The sequence below is a fragment of the Somniosus microcephalus genome, chromosome 7 (assembly GCF_052327205.1).
Source record: "Somniosus microcephalus isolate GS21.2 chromosome 7, FLI_Smic_1.0, whole genome shotgun sequence".
Taxonomy (NCBI): domain Eukaryota; kingdom Metazoa; phylum Chordata; class Chondrichthyes; order Squaliformes; family Somniosidae; genus Somniosus; species Somniosus microcephalus.
In genome coordinates this window covers 99,453,533-99,470,357 of record NC_140993.1, presented here as the reverse complement: position 1 = coordinate 99,470,357, position 16,825 = coordinate 99,453,533, and the positions used below count along the sequence as shown (strand labels likewise).

Below are 16,825 nucleotides of genomic sequence, written 5' to 3'. Positions count from 1 at the left end.
CTCGAATGACAGGCAGTAAGGGATTGCACAAGGGTAATTAGTTCATATCGTAAGTGTAAATATGTGTCGATTGATTTTGGATACATTTATTAATTTTGTTTGGAATCTTTTGTGGTGTCTTTCATTTCAGCTTTGTGCCCAGGAGGATGCTGTGATATTCTGTGGCAGAGGGATGGTATGATGGGAAAGTGGTAAGCAATAGGGATCTGGGGTTTCATTCATTGAAATCGGAGTCTGATGAGGCATTCATGGACAGCCCATCCGGAACGGGGATTGGCTGCCTGCCTCCTCCCTCCTCATCCTCTTGCTCATCTTCCTCCTCCTCTCCCCTGTCCTCCTCCTGAGGTAGTCCCGCAATCATTAGTGGCAAGGGCTGCGCCCTCATGAAGGCCAAGTTATGAAGCAGGCAGCAGACCACCACAAAATGGGACACCCACTCCGGCATGTAATGGAGGGCTCCTCCCGAGCAGTCAAGGCAACGGAACCATTGCTCGATGTCGTTCCTGGTGGAAGCATGGCTCTCATTATATGATTGCTGGGCACGAGTGGTGGGGTTGTGGAGGGGAGTCATCAGCCAGATGCAGGGTGGATAGTCCTTGTCTCCGAGCAGTCACCCACGAATTTCATGTGGTGGCTGGAAGGTTGCTGGCACACCAGACTGATGCAGGATGAAGGCATCATGGCTGCTGCCAGGATAGCGGGCATTGACCATCAGGAAAGCATTGGACGTGGTCGCACACCAACTGCACATTAAGTGAGTGGTAGCCTTTGCGATTACAGATTATCTCAGGATTGGTATACGGTGAACGCAAAGCCATGTGTGTGCAGTCAATGGCGCCCTACACCATGGAGAAGCCCGCTATCCTGGCAAAGCCACATGCGTGCTTGCCCTGCTTCTCTCTGCTCAGAAAACTTAGTCCTGGTGTAGAGAGCCTCAGTGACCTCCCAGATACAGCGATGGACGGCGTACTGGGAGATGTTAGCTATGTCTCCTGCTGCAGACTGGAAGGATCCGCTGGCGAAGAAATTGATAGCCATGGTGACCTTGAGGGCCACTGGGAGAGCCGTTGTCACTCCGCTGTCAGACTGCAGGTCTGGTTGCAGGAGGTGGCGACCACCTCTTTGCTGAAGCGGAGTTTCCTAATACACTGCTCCTGGTTCAAGTGGATATAAGACAAGTGCTCTCTGAAGACCCAAGGTGGGTAAGGCCTCCTGTTGAGGGCCCTCCTCCACCTCCCTGTGCTCGCATCTTCTCGTCTTTTTTGCTGCCACCGCTTCCTCTTCATAAGATACTCGCGTGCGAGGGAGACTGGCAGTAGAGCCCCCTTGGCTGTGAGCAAGTGCTGTAAGCAGAAGCCTTTAAATAAGAATGATGACATTCTCTACTTGCAACAACATCCCCTGTTACCTTAGAACCTTGAAAGAAGTTTATAAAGCTGCTGGAGTTGCAGAAAGTTGCACAGAGCCAGTCAAACTGAAGAAACATGTCAGGTCAGAACGCGGTGCTGTATGAATAGCTGACGCGTCCCTACGGGGAGTAAGCATTCCATTGCAATTGTACTTGTACTGGTTGCATATGGCAAATAAAATTGAATTGAGATTGAGGTGGAAGTTGTTGCTGATGATCCCTTTAAATACCACTGCTGGAGCCTCCTTCCTGATTGTCAACGTTTGCTCAGCTCGTCGCACTTAAGGTGTGCTAGTAAGTGGAGTGGCAAAGTCGAAACTCGTAGATCGAACGTCAAGTGAGCATTGCACACATCCCTAGTGAATGCAGACATCAGCGGTGCTGCTGGAAATCCGAAAATGGTGACCGTCACGGGACACGCCAGCAGTGAGTGGAAGAGCGGCGGTCGCCATTTTTTGCCCGAATCTGGCGGTAACGGATGGCACTAAACCCCCGAATTTGTAGGCCTAAGCTCCTTGCATATGTTAATGAGGGGCCTTGTGCCTGTTTTAGCACCACTCTGCCAGTGCTGCACTGAGCAGAGCAGGTGTCAGGCCTGCTCTACTCAACTTTCCCGTCGTGGATGGAACCTAACAAGTGGCTGCCACCAAAGGGTAATTTTTCTTTACAGCTTGATGAAGAGTCAGGAGGAACAGGACTGCACCTCCTGGCTCCACAATGCTCCGGAGAGCTGCTGCCCGCCCACAGTTGACCAGTCACCTGTTTTTCCCCTCCCACCCGGGACTTAACTGGGGGCTACTGCCGGAAAGCCAGGGGGTGCGAAATTGTTCCCTTGAAAATGGGTGAGCTGCCTCTGGAGGTACAACAGGTGGCGGTAGCTCTCTTAAAGTGTTCAAATGAGGCCCGAAGCTCAATTTAGGATGGCTTCGGGCCTCCTGGTTCGGTCATGTGCAGTCTGCACGCCTTTGGTTATGAGCCTGAAAACAGGCCATAACCAATTTCTACCCTTATTTCTCTCCAAGCCAAATGGAAGACTGTATTATCAACACATCATACTTGAGCTGGGCTCAGATTCTGAGCTAACTAATGTGATATATTTACAGAAATTAACCAAGTAAGGCACATATAGAACAGCACAAGCTTATGTACAATAATAGCAGTAGACTCGGAAGTAGATTTTTCACTGGGGTTCTCCCAATCTCCTGCCGCAATGTCATTAGAAACCTCATAGAAATAGCAGAAATGGCCATTTTCACTGTTTCTTCAGGGTTTCTGCTGAAGTTATGGTGGGAGATCGGGAGAACCTCCATAGAAATTCTACTCCTTGATCATTTTAAAACTACACAATGCTTCTGACAGCAGTAAATACAGAGACTGTCTCTTTATTAACAGTTTGTAACATGCTTGCTTTCAGTTCTGGTTCACTGCGGACCACCCTGTGGTATCCAGGCTCTTTCTTTTTCTCTCACTCTCACAGCCTTAAATGATCCACAGGCTTAAAAGGGAAACTGTTCAACCTCCGTCGCCTCCAGTCCAGATCCAAGGTCGTCCCATCCTCTGTCGTCGAATTACAGTAGGCAGACGATGCTTGCGTCTGCACTCACTCGGAGGTTGAACTCCAAACCATCGTCAATACCTTCACCGAAGCGTACGAGAGCATGGGCCTTACACTAAACATCCGTAAGACAAAGGTCCTCTACCAACCTGCCCCCACGACACAGTACTGCCCCCCGATTATCAAAATCCACGACAAGGCCTTGGACAACGTGGACCACTTTCCATACCTCGGGAGCCTACTGTCAACAAGGGCAGACGTCGACGATGAAGTCCAACACAGCCTTCAGTGTGCCAGTGCAGCCTTCGATCGCCTGAGGAAGAGAGTGTTTGAAGACCAGGACATCAAACCTGGCACTAAGCTCATGGTCTACAGGGCAGCAGTGATACCCGCCCTGCTGTATGCCTCAGAGACATGGACCATGTACAGCAGGCACCTCAAAGCACTGGAGAGGTACCACCAACGCTGCCTCCGCAAGATCCTGCAAATCCATTGGCAGGATAGGCGCACCAACGTCAGTGTTCTTGCTCAGGCCAACATCCCCAGCATCGAAGCTCTGACCACGCTCAATCAGCTCCGATGGTCGGGTCACATTGTCCGCATGCCTGATACGCGACTCCCAAAACAAGTGCTCTACTCGGAGCTCCGGCACGGCAAGAGAGCCCCAGGTGGGCAGAGGAAACGCTTCAAGGACACCCTCAAAGCCTCCTTGAAAAAGTGCAACATCCCCACTGTCACCTGGGAATCCCAGGCCCAAGACCACACAAAGTGGAGGAGAAGCATCCGGGAAGGCGCCGAACACCTCGAGTCTCTTCGCTGGGAGCAAGTGGAAGCACAGGCAGCGCAAGGAGCGCACGTCAACCCAAGCACCCCACCCACCCACCCCTTCAACCACCGTCTGCCCCACCTGTGACAGAGACTGTAGGTCCCGCATCGGGCTCATCAGTCACCTGCGAACTCATTTTTAATGTGGAAGCAAGTCATCCTCGGTTCCGAGGGACTGCCTAAGAAGAAGGAGAAGATACTTTGAACTGTCAACAATGGATATAAATGGCTTCATGTTTCCTCAGACTATCCCATTTTCAGGTTGAATGATCCATAGGTGGGTGATGTTCTCAGTATCCAAACAAGGGCCTAGAAATTCGACATGGACGGTGGCGCAAAACGGGCAGTATCGGCTCGGCCGCCCGTTATACGCAGCGCCTGATATTCAGTTCCATTATGAATTTCTAGGCCTAGGTCTTCCTGGTTTAACTAACGTATTAATGCCGTATGGAAGTCAGAAACAGAATCCACCTTCTGGAAATCAGAGACCCCAGAGCTGGATAAACATCTTAGAATTTCCCCAGCCTTAGCTTTAAATTCATACAGAGCACAATGCATTAACTTAACACAAAGCTAGTTCTGCCCCTATCTAACTACATACAATTACAATTTGTTAAAACATTCATTATGCTTCATTTGTATCTATAAATTTTTTTTTGTAAAAGCAGGATAAAGTTTATGTTATTGCACAATGTGCTCGACTCAAGTGGCATCACTTACCTTCCATTCAAAAGGACAGTCATCAGTTGGTCATTAGACAATTGACAAGCACGGGGTTGAGCTCTTGCTAGGTAGAGAGCAGGTATCAGGAACTCCACACAAAGCATGGTGAGTTACACATTATAAAATGGGTAATCAATATTATAGCAATAAAGGAAGGAGGTCCATCATCAGGAGGTTGCTCAATTTGTTGTTTGTGAGCAATGGATACAGGAGAGGAACAAGCTGATTACTATGTGTTAAGGCAAGGGATACTTTGAGCCATGGACAACAACACAGCTGTCTGAATGTCCACTTCAACACTTGAATTGGACATCAGCAAAAAATATTTTTGTTGATGCACGCCATTATCAACTTTGATATGACATCAGTAATCTCTGATAAATCTTTTCCGATAGTTTTCTGTCAGCCTTCCCTCAGAACTAATGCCATTTCACTTACTACCTGAGCTAGTATTGTGTAGCAGCTAGCGCAGCAGGTATCATTATTATACATAATATTATATATGTAGTCAGTGATCAGTTAATTAAATAAATCTGGAATAAAAAGCTAGTATCAGTAATGGTGACTATGAAACTACCGGATTGTTGTAAAAACCCATCTGGTTCACAAATGTCCTTTAGAGAAGGAAATCTGCCGTCCTTACCTGGTCTGGCCTACAAGTGACTCCAGACTCACAGCAATATGGTTGACTCTTAACTGCCCTCTGAAATGGTCTACCAAACCACTCAGTATCAAACTGCTACAACAAACTATAATAACTTTCACCACAAGGACTGCAGCGGTTCAAGAAGGCGGCTCACCACAACCTTCTCAAGGGCAATTAGGGATGGGCAATAAATGCTGGCCTTGCCAGCGACGCCACATCGCAGGAATGAATAAAAAAAAATTACAGATTAAGGAACCTCTGAGTAAATTTACATTCTGGTGTGCTACTGAGCCATACTGACCAAGTTCAATCACTTTTTTTTGTTAATTAGGCTGAATTCTGCAGTGGATGCTGGGATCAGGAAAGGAGGAAGAGGTGAGGGGGAATCATTCAGGAGTTCTACTGCTGATTCAATCCAGTGACCCCTTCCTGAAAAGTGTGTGGGTGAATGTCAGAGAGGCTAGGACAGGGCATCAATGATGACATTCACTATCTAGACCCAGAACTGAAGATGGATAAATTATTGGGGTCTCTTTTTCTCTAATCCACTAACAAATGTGGCAAGGGTTCTTGGGGTTGTCATTACTATTAAAAAAAAATAATAATAAATAGGCAGAAATGCCTGCTTTTTGTTGAGATCAACAAACTGTCATCTAAGTTATGGGAGCCATGGTGTGGAGATGCCGGAGTTGGACTGGGGTGGACAAATGTAAGAAATCACACAACACCAGGTTATAGTCCAACAGCTTTATTTGAAATCAAGCTGTTGGACTATAACCTGGTGTTGTGTGATTTCTTACATAAGTTATGGGACACATTTTTTAAATGGGAAAGTCCCGAGAATGCAATTTTGTTTAACAAAAAGATAATAGCAGCCGATCATGATGCGCCTGTAACACTGAAGCTTTAATCAGCCTCAAGGAGCTAACAAACTATTTAACCTGTATAAACGTCACAAACTCTGTTAATCCAGCTGTTGAGCGTGCAATTTTTGTGAAAAATGGCTCAACAAAGGCTATCCAGTAGGCTTTGCACGTACTCAGGCTGATAGTGATGGTCTTGACTTTCCTGCTCATTAAAAGGTTTGAAGTACAGTAAGCCATTGTTATATTATGCTAAAAACAGAAAATGCTGGAAATACATTGGTCAGTCAGCATCTGTAAAGCGAAAATACAGGTTATGACATTTTGAGTGTACAACACTTCATTGGAAACATCATAACCCCTCTTTGCTCTTTACAGATGCTGACTGACCCCCTCTGTACTTCTAGAACTGTCTGTTTTTATTTCAGATTTCCAGCATTTGCTGTTGTTACTTTTTATATCATATAATAGTATTTGAGAGCCACCCAAACCATTGATATAATAAGGGGGGACATTATAGCTGAGAATCATTTTTTAATTCTCTGTTACTCTTCTTTTCCCAGGTCTGACCACCCATCTCAGCTCCCTATGGTCCCTCTTGTACAAACTACAATATGCGTTGTCCTTATTTTGCCAAACATTCAACACTTGCCATAAAGACCTGAGTCAACGCACCAATAGACAGATTAGAGTATCTTTGGTGGAAAAAGATAGAGAAAATACAAGCCCTAGTGGCTCGTAATATGATTGTGAAATTAAAATTTATACATAAAACGAAACTGATGATGAAAACAATTGGACTGTTAAACCCATAATACAGTATTGTGAAGAAAATATTTTATAAAAAACAATGAAACATGTAAAAGTTGACAGTTTGACCATAACCAGATATTCTTAACATTGTATAAAATAATGTTATACTCAGATGCAATGTATTTATTTATATTTCACTATCATGACAAACGAAATAAAAGTTTATCTATATGTGAAAAATTACATCTACAATAACGTATGATCCCGTCCCACCTTTTAACCATGCTGAAGCTTCTCCCCACTTCTCCCCTTATACAAAATCAATGGTCTTAGCTCTGGCTACATGCTCCTCCTCCTCAGGGCCTATGGGGCCCGTGCCCAGGAGCCCCGTGAACACAGCCCATCATAAACTGAAACAGTGCTGCCTGCTGATTGTGTTAATTATAATGCACGGCAGGCAGTGACTGGAAATGGAGTGTGAGGAAACTTAACTGGACCAGCCACATAAATACTGTGGCAACAAGAGCAGGTTAGAGGCTAGGTATTCTACGGCAATGTGTCTCACCTCCTGACTCCCCAAAGCCTTTCCACCATCTACAAGGCACAAGTAAGGAGTGTGATGGAATGCTCTCCACTTGCTTGGATGAGTGGAGCTGCAACAACACTCAAGAAGCTCGACACCATCCAGGACAAAGCAGCCCGTTTGATTGGCACCCCATCCACCACCTTAAACATTCACTCCCTCCACCACCGGCGTACCGTGGCTGCAGTGTGTACCATCTACAAGATGCACTGTAGCAACTCGCCAAGGCTTCTTCGGCAGCACCTCCCAAACCCGTGACCTCTTCCACCTAGAAGAACAAGGGCAGCAGGCACATGGGAACACCAGCACCTCCAAGTTTCCCTCCAAGTAACACACCATCCTGACTTTTTAAAAATTAATTGATGGGATGTGGGCGTCGCTGGCTAGGCCCGCATTTAGTGCCCATCCCTAATTGCCCTTGAGAAGATGGTGGTGAGCCGCCTTCTTGAACCGCTGCAGTCCATATGGTGTAGGTACACCCACAATGCTGTTAGGAAGGGAGTTCCAGGATTTTGGCCCAGCGACAGTGAAGGGACGGCGATACAGGTCCAAGTCAGGATGGTGTATCGCCGTTCCTTCATCGTCACTGGGTCAAAATCCTGGAACTCCCTACCTAACAGCACTGTGGGAGTACCTTCACCACACGGACTGCAGCAGTTCAAGAAGGCGGCTCACCACCACCTTCTCAAGGGCAACTAGGGATGGGCAATAAATGCTGGCCTTGCCAGCGATGCCCACATCCCATAAATGAATAAAATAAAAGTGGGGGGTTTAGTTAACTGACTGTGGTTACGCCTGCACTGTGTGGACCACACATTGTCCCAGTGGCAGGAAGTCGTGGTCGAAGAAACCGGTGAACAGAGTGGGAAAAGTGGAAGATGCTGTCGGAGCCTCACAGCAGGGTGGGATGGCGTGGTGGAAGAACTTGTAGAAGCCTCTGCAGCTCTTCACAAGGTTGGATATAGAAAGAAAGCAAGAAATAAATAAAGACTTGCATTTCTATAGCGCCTTTCACGACCACGGGACGTCCCAAAGCGCTTTACAATCAATGAAGCACTTTTGAAGTGGAGTCACTGTTGTAATGTAGGAAATGTGCCAGCCAAAATTGCCCACAGCAACCTCCCTCAAACAGCAATGTGATGATGACCAGATAATCTGTTTTTTAGTGATGTTGATTGAGGGATAAATATCGACCAAGACACCGGGGATAACTCCCCTGATCTTCTTCAAAATAGTGTTGTGGGATCTTTTACGTTCGCCTGAGAGAGCAGACAGAGCCTCAGTTTAACGTCTCATCCGAAAGATGGCACCTCCGACAGTGCAGTACTCCCACTGGACTGTCAGCCTAGATTTTTGTGCGATAGCAAAATACTGCAGATACTGGAAATCCGAAATAACAACAGAAAATGCTGGAAAAACTCAGCAGGCCAGGCAACATCCGTGGAGAGAAATTAGAGTCGACGTTTCGGGTCGAAACCCTTCTTCATTTTTGTGCTCACGTCTCTGGAGTGGGACTTGAACCCACAACCTTCTGACTCCGAGACAAGTGTGCTGCAGGAAACCTTGTGCTATCCGGCACTGACGGGACCAAGCTGTTGCCGTTCCCTCAAAACTGCACTCCAGCACTAATGTTGAAACATACGGAGATTTTCAGCTCCGTGTGAATCAACAAACCCTGTTGCTTAGCAACAGCTTCTAAACAGTCGGCAAGCGTCTCTGTAGCATCTCTAGCTGAAGCTGTTGCTTAGCTACAGACCTTGCAGAGCTTGACTGTTGAGAAAAAAGCAACGAAAAGAAAAAAAACGGCTCCTGATTTTTGCCGGTGGCTTGAGCTTTAGCCTCCGGATAACACAAAGTTTCCTGTACTAACTGAGCCACAGCTGACATGTTTAATCTTTAATCGTTTTATTACACATTTGTGTTTTAATGGCTGGGGGGAGGCTTTTGTGAAGTGCGGTGTTGTGTAGGGAGAGAAGGCTTCGAGAATTCTTAATGTGGCCTTGCTCCTCCTGTATTTGAGGACCCAGCTCATCTCAGGCCCAATGTTCAAAGACCTGTTGTGAAGAATGCAAGCACATGTGCAGCGGACCAAAGCCATGCTTATCATCCCATGCCCCCGATTCTGGCTCGAGCCACCGTGCGCTCTCCTGTTCTCTCCCTCTCTCCGCCCAGTAGCTCTGGTCCCAGTAAGAGAATAACAAAAATGAGAGTTACAGAGAGAAAAGGCAGAGTGTAACAGATAGAAAATGGTGGAGAAAAGGAAAGAGTAACAGGGAGCATCATAAAGCAGCTCTTCAACAGACCTCAAAGCTGTGATAAGTTGACGACCTGTTTTGTTCTGAATTATAAAAGATGCTGGCCTAGAAATTCATTGTAGCCACTTTTGGGGCGGTAAAGTCGGGCGGCCGCTAAAGTTTGTGCCCGGCGCAAAATCGAGGCCACTTCTCCGATATTCATTAGCTTCGCCCTAAGAGTTTGCTCGAGCGCTAAAACTGGCGCTGCACGCCTCTCTTTAGGCGCTAAGCCGGAGGTGCTGAGCGAGAGCGCCGAGGCCGGGCGCAGCGCAGGTGCGGCCATCTCGTGATTGACAGCAGACACCCTGGCGCCGGCCAGCTCTTAAGGGGGAAGGGTCGACTTGGTCTGCTGCTACGCCCTGGATAGTGGAGCCCTCCAGCTAGGCCTGAACACTGCTGCTGGACCCAAATAGCGCCTGAAGCCATGCAGAAGGCCCGTGAACGAGCGCAGCGCTTCTCAGAGCGTGATCTGAGTGTGCTGGTTGGTGGTGTGGAGAAGAGGCGCCATATTTTGTACCCGGACAATGGCAGGAAGGCGCCGGTCTGCGTCTACCGGAGAGCCTGGAGGCATGTCGCCAGCAAGGTGTCAGCCAACAGCGAGGTCCCCAGGACCGGTGTCCAATGCCGCAAAAAGTTTAATGACCTCACTCGGATTGTCAGGGTGAGTACCCTTTCCAGTGTCCTCCTCATCCTTGCATGTGCACCTCACATTATGGGCAAAGGGACCTGAAAGCCCTAATGGCCAGCCCTCATCCAGCAGCTATGGGACAGGCATGAACATCAATTGCACATTCTGCACTTAACACACTGGCCAAGCTATTCCACCATGGGAGGCAGTGCACACAAGATCAGGGCTACACACTGTACTTAGAGGCCGTCCTTTCTCTTGCAGGCCAAGCTGGCCAATAACAAGAAGAGCCGGACTGCGACCGGGGGAGGCCGACCCCAGATCCAGCCGCTCACCGAGCTGCAACATCGCGTGGAGCGCATCATGGGTGGCCGGGTGATTGGCCCCGTTGCATGTGGAGATGCCGACCCTGTTCTGGGCACCAATGGTAAGGACATCACCTTTTGGACCTCTCTTGTCCCACTTGCGCATCAGATCTACATCCTTTGCCACTGTCCAACCAATGCGCTGAATGCCACCACTCATGCATCCCTCGCTGACGCCCTCTCCTCACTCTAAAGCTACTCTTGTGCCTTCCTGCTTTCAGATGGTGAGGAGGAGGTCCCTGAACTTGCCAGTGGCAGCCCCTCAGAAGAGGAGGAGGAGGAGGAGGAGGAGCAAGAGGAAGGCGGCCCATCAGGGGAACCCTCAGCCGCGGCAACCCATGCAAATGTAGGGGACACGTCTTCCCTGGAGGGGAGCGTGGCGGAAGTGTTGGAGGGGAGGGGAGCTCATGGGACCTGTGGCCTGCAGAAACGCGGGAGGGGGGTGGATGCTCGGCGGCCTTCTCCCCAGAGGGGGGAAGGGTCGGAGGGAAGTCCAATTGCTGGGCCCAGCGGCGTCCAGCAACGCAGGAAGGGGTTGGCCAGCTCGGCGGCCTTCTCCCCAGAGGGAGAGTCCGGCCTCCAGTCTGGAGATGGTCTTCGCCGAGGAGATTAAACGCCTCGAGGACTTGTCCGCGGACTCGGAGCGCCGGCACACGGAGCTCATGGGGGTAGTGGCACGGTTGCCTGAGGCCATCGAGTCCCTCTCTCGGAGTGTGACCGACGTCGGGGCCTCACAGGCCATCAGTTTGGCGGAATTCGGGGCAGAGCAGGCAGCGAGTCGGGCGGCATTCGGGGCAGCTCAGGCAGCGAGTGGGCAGCTGATCAGTGGTGCCGTGCAGTCACTGGGTGCTCTGATGAGGTCACTGAACAGGTCAACACGGGCACTCACTGCTGCCACACTCGCTGTGTCAGCCAGGCATCGCCAGGGCACCCGGCGCGCTGCAGCAGCACAGTGGTCTGTCCCTCGGCAGATTGGTGCGCATGCTGCAGTGCTGGCCCGGGCGAGTGCCAGTGTCTCAGGCGACCAGCGAGCGCCTGCCATCCGCCAGCTTGCCCCCATTCCTCCAGCCGCCACTGCCACTCCCCCAGTGGAGCTGCCAGGAGCTGCTGCAGCGACTGATGCTGGCCAGCCACAGCTGCAGCATTCAACAGCCGCCCGCTCGACGGCCAGACCTCGACTAGGCCGACCCCCAAGGGCATCTGCCGTCACGACATGTGCCCCTCTGGAGCCTGCCCCCAGCCTTGCAGCAGCCAATGGCCTTACTTTGAGGAGGAGCAGCAGGGCGGGCAGGGGCCACACAAAGATGGCCAAGGCATCGCCCTAGCGGGCCAAAAAGTCGAATGTGTGGCCAGTTGTGTTTGTTTTTTGAGGCCGAGAATTGGATGTTTGTTTTTTGAGGCCGAGAATTGGATGTTTGTTTTTTGAAGGCCGAGGATGTGGCCATTTTAGTTGCACAATTTTGTTAATCCTCTCCAGGTTGTGGGAGCGAGTAATGTGTTTGAGTGTTTTTTGGGGGTTTCGTCTGTTTTTGGTTTTCATGTGGGAAGGGCCCTGAGTTTGTACAATAAAGCATTTTATTTATTAACATTGTCCATGTTTGATCTTTGAAGTGTTTGTTGCCTTAACCGGCTGAGGGCTTGCGGAGCGGCTGCAATCATGTTCTTTCATTGGCACAAGCCATTCCCTGACAGGGGGCCTAGAAGTGACGTTCAATAAGCCGCCGACGGGCGGCCCTTGGACCTTGTGCCTCCCTCCTGGGCTGGTACTCCTCGTCCTCATGCTCCTCCTCCTGAGGTGGTGGTCCAACGTGAGGTGGCAGTGCCCGAGTCCTGCGGATAGCCAGGTTGTGCAGCATGCAGCAAACGATGACGAATTGGGAGACTCGCTCCTGCGAATACTGGAGGGCTCCCCCGGAGCGATCGAGACAGCGGAACCGTTGCTTGAGGACGCCGATTGTTTGTTCTATGATGTTCCTAGTCGCTTGATGGCTCTCGTTGTATGCCTCTTCAGCAGGGGTCGTGGGCGCGCGGAGCGGGGTCATGAGCCAGGTACACAAAGGATAGCCTTTGTCTCCGATAAGCCATCCTCTTGGGTGAGGCTGTGCCTGGAACATGTCAGCCACAGTTGTCTGTCGCAGGATAAAGGCATCGTGGCTGCTGCCTGGAAAGTGGGCATTGACAGCTAGGATGCGCTGCTTGTGGTCACACACCAGCTGTACGTTGAGGGAATGGTAGCCCTTCCGGTTGCGGTAATCCTCGACATGCTCCAGAGGTGCCCGCAAAGCCACATGCGTGCAGTCAATGGCGCCCTGCACCATGGGGAAGCCCGCTATTCTTGCAAATCCCACTGCACGCTGCTGCTGCTTGTCCAGGGTCATGGGGAAGGAGATGAATTGATGTCTCCTTCTGAAAAGGGCTTCGGTCACCTGGCGGATGCAGCAATGCACGGCGAACTGGGAGGTGTTAGCGATGTCCCCAGCAGCGGATTGGAAGGAGCCGGTGGCATAGAAGTTGAGAGCCACCGTCACCTTCACTGCCACCGACAGAGACGTCCTGCGCATCAGCTGTGGCTGCAGATCTCTGTGAAGCAGCTGGCAGATGTCTGCAACCACCTCCCTTCTGAATCGCAGCCTCCTAACACACATCGCGGCAGACATGGTCAGATAGGAGGGCTGCTGGCGGTATACCCTGGGTGGGTAAGGCCTCAGTTGGCGACGCCTGTTGCCCCCTCTGCGTCTAGCCAGGGCTGCCACTCTCTCACGGCGTCTGTAAGCCCTTCTGGCATAAGGCTGAAAGTCAGCGTTGGCACCCAATGCAGCCCCCATTATATGCTGGCAAACACTGAGCTCTCAATGAAGGCAAAGATAATTGCTAAGCTCTGGCCTGAGCCAAAAATACCTGTCCTAGTGTTGGTCCAAACCAGTAAGCTCTCCTCCTTGGTCTCTCTCCAAAAAACCGTTGCACAAGAGTGAATGCTGCAAAATGGCTGGCCTTTATAGTGCAGGGTAAGTGCCCTTTAATTAGCGCTCCCCGCGGCCCGCCTCGGCTGTGTACCGTTCCACTTCACAGTCGTTAGGGCCGCCCGGCGCACAATGGCCCGGCGCGAGTGAAGTTCCGGTTCGGGGCGCACAAAGGGCGTTGCACGACGAAATGACGTCATGATCTGCGCGCGCAGCAGGGCGCATGCTAAGACTTTGCGCCGGCGCTAAATGTGTGCTGAAGTTGGGGCGAGGCGCAGATCGCGCTGCGCCTGGGCGCTAAGCGCCTAGCGCTCGAGATCTACTCCTCCTAAGGCGCGAACGGCTGGCGCGCCCAACTGAATTTCTAGGCCGCTATATTTTAACATTTTTCTTGTGTGTGTCTGGCCTATAAAGAAAGAAAGGCTTGCATTTATATAGTGCCTTTCACAACCACCGGACGTCCCAAAGCGCCTTATAGCCAATGAAGTACTTTTTTTTGAAGTGTAGTCACTGTTGTAATGTAGGAAATATCAGTTTAAGCTGGCTACTACACGGCTGGGAACAGCCAGCCTAGATGGAATACACATATTATCTGGACCAGGTCTCCCACCATCTATGGCACATAGTTTTATATATATATATTGTATAAATAGTGTGACTGAGTTCCGGTGCTTCTCTGATGTATTTAATTAAATTTATGGAACAAAATCATGCCCAAATAAAAGCTATGGGAGGTGAAAGCTTTCTTGCCTTATGGTTTACAACAGAATGGTGGAGACAAGGCAGGGTGTAATGAATAAATCAGGCTATTTGATCTGGCAAATAATCAGTTAAGGGATAGAGGATTAACAGTTAGTCATTCATGCTCTCTCTATCCACAAAGGTGCAATTGTTTGAAAACTCAATTACCGGGCTACGAGAAAGTGGCAGACTTAATGCTTTGGGATTGCTGGCCCACCAGGGGGTGTGAGTCTATTGCAGCAGATATCTCAGCCAGGGTATCTAATGGTGGTGTTGATTGACAGCTCCGTGCTTACAGCCCACCTGACAAAAGAAATAATTACTGGAACCGTCTCCCAATTCAGCAGTTCCCTTTTTGCTGGCCTGCCGCGTGGGTGGAGGCGAATAGAGGACTTTGTCTTTCTCAGGTGAAAGCGTTTTCATCAAGGACACAAGGGGGTAGAATTTCCGCAGGGGTTCCCTGATCTCCTACCATAACTTCGGTGGAAGACTGCCATTTGTCTGGGGTTTCCAACCATCTTCCGCCGAAATTATGGCAGGAGATCAGGAGAACAGACTTAGAAGTTGTTTAAAGCAATCTAAAGAACTGCTAAAGCTTCTGGACTTTCATTCTTTTGAAAGAGGCATGAGGTATTACTAATGAAATCTGCTGTATTTGTTCTTGATTCTGTTTAATTTTACTTCTAAATCAACTTGATTTCTACACCTAGGCTTCTCCTACTCTCTAGTTCGGCAGAAACCCTATTTTGTGCGTAGATGGGATTTCCGCCAAACGTCTACCGAAGTTAGGGAGGAAATTCCTGACAACAGTTTATAGTCTGAGCTATAGGCCTCATTAATAACTCGGAGGTGGGAACAGAGCGGGGGGGGGGGGGGTTGGCAGGTGCGTGGGGTTGAACAGGAAACCCAGTAGTAAGGGTTTCTCGCAGGTCCTGTTTTAAAAAATTTTCACCAGGTTTTCCGCCTGTCAGCCAGCCAGCTTGACAGCAGCCAGGGAGCAGGTCAGAAGTAAGTTTGACAAAGGGGAGTCAGACATCGCGGGGTTGGCAAGTAATAAGAGAAGCTTGGTGGGCCGGGAGGAAGCACTCCTCCTGACCCACAAGCAGTGCTGGAAAAGCATTTACCTGATGGATCCGGCCCTTCCTGCCTCCCTTCAGCTGCCGAGTTTCCCGAGACCTGGGAAACCCGCCCTGCAGGTGGTACAAATAAAATTTTACTTAAAATGGAGGCACGCAGCCTGCTTAAAGTATTTTAGTGACTGACCTGCCTCCGGAGAGCAGGATGGTCATCCGCCCCCCAACTTGCCTCCTTTAAAACTGGAAGTGGGCAGGTTAGGGTTGGGTTGCCCATTAACATTTTTTTTACCACCCCCCCCACCTGCAACACCCTACCTGGGGGGGTTAAAATTGCCCCCATACAGTCTGTCAGAGGATTATTGGTCAGTTGGTGAGATCAGGAGTTATGATGGTATTCTGTTTTATTTGCAGTGTGCACCTCATCAATAAGAGTTCACGGTTGACCCTGTACCCACTAACGTAGATTGCAGGCTTCCCTGCCCCAGTGCTAGATAGAAACAGCACACCCGAAGTATAGGATCATCGAGATTTCCTGTCCTGGGTCATGCATTCTGCCAGCACTGAGAAAGGTCCTTGATGAAGCCTGACATCTGGCAGCATAGGGATGGGTTCCTGGCATCTGGCAGTAAGGGGATCCAGGCAAAGAATCATTGTCTGCCACCCCACACTCTGATCTCATATGATGTTCCTTCACATCCTACTGCTACCAGATTTTCCCACTTGACGCCAGTCTGCTTTCTGCGATTGTCCTTCTGCTCGCTGTTACCAGCTGCCCAATTGTAATGGAGCGTGAAGTCAGAGGAGAGATGGAGGCAGGGTAGGAGACAGCGACAAGCGCGGAGATCTGGGATCTGGCAGGTAGTGCAATAAGACGGGAGATGGGATGAGATGAGGGAGTAAAAAGGACAAAACAAGGAAGGGGGAATGAAATGGGGACATGAGAGAGGGGTACAGTCAGGGAGAGGAGATGGGACAGCGAATCTAGCAGATCTGGTGCAAGGAGAAATATCGGAGCACAAGATCAAATGGGGAACAGAATTGGGGTTTGACTGTTTTGAGGGGGGATGGAATGGAAGATAATGGAGGCCAACAGCCTTTATCTTGTTAGAGCCCCACACTTGTCTGCTCCCCTCCTGCTCCCCTTCCTTTGGCGTCAGCTATGGCTCAGTGGTAGCACTTTCTCCTCAGAAGGTTGTTGGCTCAAGTCCCACTCCAGAGACTTGAGGACAAAATCTAGGCTGATACTCCAGTGCGGTACTGAGGGAGTGATATACTGTCAGAAATGCCGTCTTTTGGATGAGTCGTTAAACTGGAGCCCGATCTGCCCTCTCAGGTGGACATAAAGATTCCTATTTCGAAGCAGAGCATGGAAGTTCTCCCTGGTGTCCTATTCAATATTTATCCC

At 49.8% G+C, this 16,825-nt stretch overlaps 1 protein-coding gene across 3 annotated transcripts in view; it reads right to left on the bottom strand.

Annotated features, from left to right (window-relative positions):
• The window catches only part of dlgap1a (discs, large (Drosophila) homolog-associated protein 1a), a 1,322,085-nt gene that overhangs the window by 42,703 nt on the left and 1,262,557 nt on the right, over nt 1–16,825 (bottom strand). For 2 of the 3 annotated variants that reach the window (XM_085992777.1, XM_085992778.1), the window contains one exon: nt 15,469–15,534. The exons of the other annotated variant lie outside the window; for it this stretch is intronic. In XM_085992777.1, the coding sequence (XP_085848903.1) occupies nt 15,469–15,534 (66 nt within the window). The remainder of the gene's footprint in view (nt 1–15,468; nt 15,535–16,825) is intronic. 3 annotated transcript variants of the gene reach the window in all.